The sequence below is a fragment of the Gekko japonicus genome, unplaced genomic scaffold (genome assembly GCF_001447785.1).
Source record: "Gekko japonicus isolate JY-2015 unplaced genomic scaffold, Gekko_japonicus_V1.1 scaffold806, whole genome shotgun sequence".
NCBI lineage: Eukaryota > Metazoa > Chordata > Lepidosauria > Squamata > Gekkonidae > Gekko > Gekko japonicus.
Genome location: NW_015160234.1, coordinates 149,665 through 153,524, shown reverse-complemented (window position 1 = coordinate 153,524; position 3,860 = coordinate 149,665). Strand labels below are relative to the sequence as shown.

General features: G+C 45.4%; 1 protein-coding gene across 1 annotated transcript in view; it reads right to left on the bottom strand.

The window, feature by feature from the left end:
• The window catches only part of B3GAT2 (beta-1,3-glucuronyltransferase 2), a 56,243-nt gene extending 53,145 nt beyond the window's left edge, over window positions 1–3,098 (bottom strand). Inside the window, exon 1 of the mRNA XM_015412640.1 lies at window positions 3,091–3,098. Within this exon, the coding sequence (XP_015268126.1) occupies window positions 3,091–3,098 (8 nt within the window). The remainder of the gene's footprint in view (window positions 1–3,090) is intronic.
• Window positions 3,099–3,860: the final 762 nt, after the last annotated feature.

Genomic DNA, 3,860 nt, shown 5'->3' with positions numbered 1-3,860 from the left:
GGGGGGGGGAGGAGAGCTGAACTCTTCCAGGTGCTTCCGCCAAAGTCCTGCGTTGCACGGAACGGCGGCTCTGGCGCTGGCCGCTCTCTGGCCGGTCCCGGTGGACGCGATCGGGGCGGAGTGTCTTGGGGAAAAGAAAGATCCAGCGGGAGGGAGAGCCTCTCCGCGGCAGGCTGCTTCCCTGGGCGCTTACGGTGGTGTGTGTGTGTGTGTCTGTTGGGGAGGAGCCAGAAGGGTTAGGGGGGGGGGGGGGCTGGGGGGCGGGAGGAGGCATCGGTGTTTGGTGGGTGGGGTGAAGATTAGTCACACCAGGAGAAAGAAAATGCCATTATTTATCATCAGCGTGCCAGCCAAACAGCCGAGGAAGATTACAGCGCCTGGGTATTGTGTTGGGAGAACAGTGCTGAACAGGGCAAACACCGGAGGAGAGAAAGGAATTAGCAGCAGATTTCCTCTAGGACTTGCTCCTGGGCTCGCCCATCGCAGTGTTGTTGTTTTTAAAGGGGTGGGTGGGAAGGAAGGAAGCCCAGACTGTAGCAGGTAGATTATATACTGGCAGTTTTCTCCACATTTCTTAGGCTGGAGAGGATTCCTCTTTTAGAGTCAAAAGACCTGCCGTTTCAGCCCTATTGTTCAGGAACTGGAAGACCCATCCCTCTTAGGAGATGAAATAGGTGGAACTGTGTCAAGCTCCAGTGGAAGGTAACATGTGGCAAGGTGTCACTCTCTCAGTTTGAGTCTTATTGGTGCTGGCTGCTTGAAACCTCCTCCGTGCACCTGAGCAACAGAATGCCAAGCCCTGGAGCCACAAAGGAACAATACCAGGATCAAAAGAAACAAAGAAGTACAGGGGCTCTGCAGTTCACACCCTTGTAGTGCTGACAAAATGAACCGATACTGACCAACTCTGATTGGTGCACAACGCCCAGCCAACTTCCAAACGTTATAGGTGACAATTCAATCTAAGGCACCACTTCCTAAGAGCAGGTTCCAACATCTCCTCCCACCACTGTAAAATCTAAAGTCTCCTGTGGAGAAATTCATCAGCTTGCACAGTTTACTTGGGGGGGGGGGCATTTATGTTCTCACTTTGGATGGACAATCCTAGTAAGTTCCTCTCCTAGTACTCAATGTAGCATACAAAGGACGCCCTTGGAAATCTGGGGCAAAGAGAAGCCTGCTGCCATGCCTTTTATTTGTCGGAATTCCATCTGGACCAGTGCCACATGAAAGAGTCTGTGCAAGACAGAAGTAAAATAACTCTGTAAAACCTAACCAGTGTACAGTATAATCTTAAGCAATGTTTACTTGGAAAAAGTCTGCAGTCCTATACACGTTTACTTGAGAGTATGTCCTAGTGATCACAGTGGTACTTTCTCTTTGAGTAATTATGCATAGAATCGGTCTGTTAAGTCCTACTGTGTCTAATATTTCATAGCAAAGGTGCTTAGTTTTTAGGTTAGAGTCCTATGCATACATACTGGAGAGTAAGCCCCAGTGAATCCCGGTGTGATTCCCCCCCCCCCTTTTTGGTAGCCTTGCATAGGATTAAACTGCACAGAATGCCAGATCACCATTTGTTTTATAAGATTATACTAATTTGCATTTTGGAATAGAACAAAGGTGGTCCTTTTGCTGCAGAATGGAAATATGTACTCTTAGATGTAAAACCACACAAGAACATATGATTCCTTAGTTCAGTATTTTTCACTGCTGTCACTAGATCAAGCACTTGTTTATCCCTTTAAATCTTCATTCATAGAAGGCAAAATTGGCAACATATGTTATTAATCAGACCAGGAATTGCTCTAATTAATAACATGTTTTAAACATGCAAGGACAAATAATGTTAACTTCGCATTCAGCCGTCAGAGGTTGCAATCCTACACATAATTAGGTTGTTTAGATCCCATTTAAGTTAGTATGATATAAGCAGCCCCACAGTGTGCATGATTGCACACAAAAGCAATAGATCTTTTCCAAACAGCCCCTATACTGACCAAATTATCTTTTATACAGGCACCTATCTAGGGCACATAGGTCTGCTTGTTATCCAGAGGGGACATATTAACCCCCAAGGGCTGAGGCGCAGAAAAGACATTAGAGTGATGTAATGCAAACTGAAATCTGTGTGAAAACCAGAGTGACAAATGGCTGTGCACCAAACATCTAAATGAGGAAACATCTGTGCAGTGGAGAGATAATTAGAGTTAGCGTGTTCTGTAGAGAAATGGAAGAGTTGTTATGTGATTAATGAAATAACACAGGAGGGATGCAGCAAAATATAAATAGTTCAATAGATCCAAATCAGAGCATCTCAGACATGAAACTACAGTGGCCCATTTTGTGCTGATGCAGTTTATCTAAAGGCCAATAACCAAAATAGCATTGCTCTCAGACTGGCTGAACATCCCGCCATTTCCCCCACTTACTGTACAATGATTTTTTTTGTTACAAATAGTATTTGCCTACATAATCGAGCATATGAATTAAAGATGCAATCAACAAACTCAAATTCCATTGCCCCACAGCAAAGGCAAGGGTCACTAAGGTGAATTAATTTAAAACCTTCATCATATTACCATAATACAATGCTAAGTCCTGAAATAAGGAGGAGTACCAGAAGTGGGGACACAAAAGTTAAGGAATGATAAAGTGAAGGCGTATGTGACATTTACACAGTAGCCAACTTTTAAATTGGTCATTCTCCTGTGCCAGCTGAGCACCCTGCCATGCAAAAATAAAGCTGGTAAAAGGTTTTCCTGGCATGTCAAGAAAGAGACTGGAAAAGCTTTACCTGCTTATTTTCTGCATGTCAGGCTGCTCTTTAGAACACTACAGCAGGGCTAGTAAAGAGCTGGCAAGCCTAATGGTATTTAGCTTTCCATCTATACCTTTCAGACCTTTCGGAAATTTGTTGTGCATGAACCTGAGGTCTGAGCCAAGAGAGCTGTTCCAAGGGATAAGAACAGAAGCGCTAACTGCTGCTGTAGTTGCAGATGTCTGAAAAGTTTTAATGGGGTAATATTATGATAGAATAAAAACTAGCTTTCCATCTCTCTGACTGATTTCTAGCATCCAATAACAGACCTCAACATTTCGGTCTACTTTTTATACCAGTGTAGGAGGGGGAGGAGTATTAGAAGCCATGGTGGAGGTGAGGCTGCACCTGACAGACAACCACCTGTTAGGTGTAGGAGGTGAGAGAAGTGTGTTGGAACCCATCCCACCTCCTCTTCTACACCTGACAGGCAGCTGCCTGTCCAGTGTAGGAGGGGGAGGAGTATTAGAAACCACAGTGGAGGTGGGGCTGCACCTGACAGACAACCGCCTGTTAGGTGTAGGAGGTGGGGGAAGTGTGTTTGAAGCCATCCCTCCTCCTCTCCTACACCTGACAGGCAGCTGCCTGTCCAGTGTAGGAGGGGGAGGAGTATTAGAAGCCACTATGTTGGTGGGGCTGCACCTGACTGACAACTGCCTGTTAGGTGTAGGAGGTGGGGGGTGTTGGAACCCCACCTCCTCTCCTACACCTGACAGGTGGCTGCCTGTCCAGTGTAGGAGGAGGAGGGGGAGGAGTATTAGAAGCCACTGTGGGTTATACTACCAAGCGGCAGCGTTAAATTGGATAAGGGATTGGTTAGTATTGGAAAACACTACAGGTTTGGCATTAGAAGGCTTTGATTTATACATGGGGTGGCATGCCTACATTTGGTACGATAAGGATAAAATTCATGCTAACTTTAAACGACATGCCTTAAGAGGACCACTGCTCAAAATTTGGAACAACATGAAAGAGCGCTACTATAAAAAAAACTCCTTTATGGATTTCTCCATTAGAGGCATTTGTGAGGCCTACATTA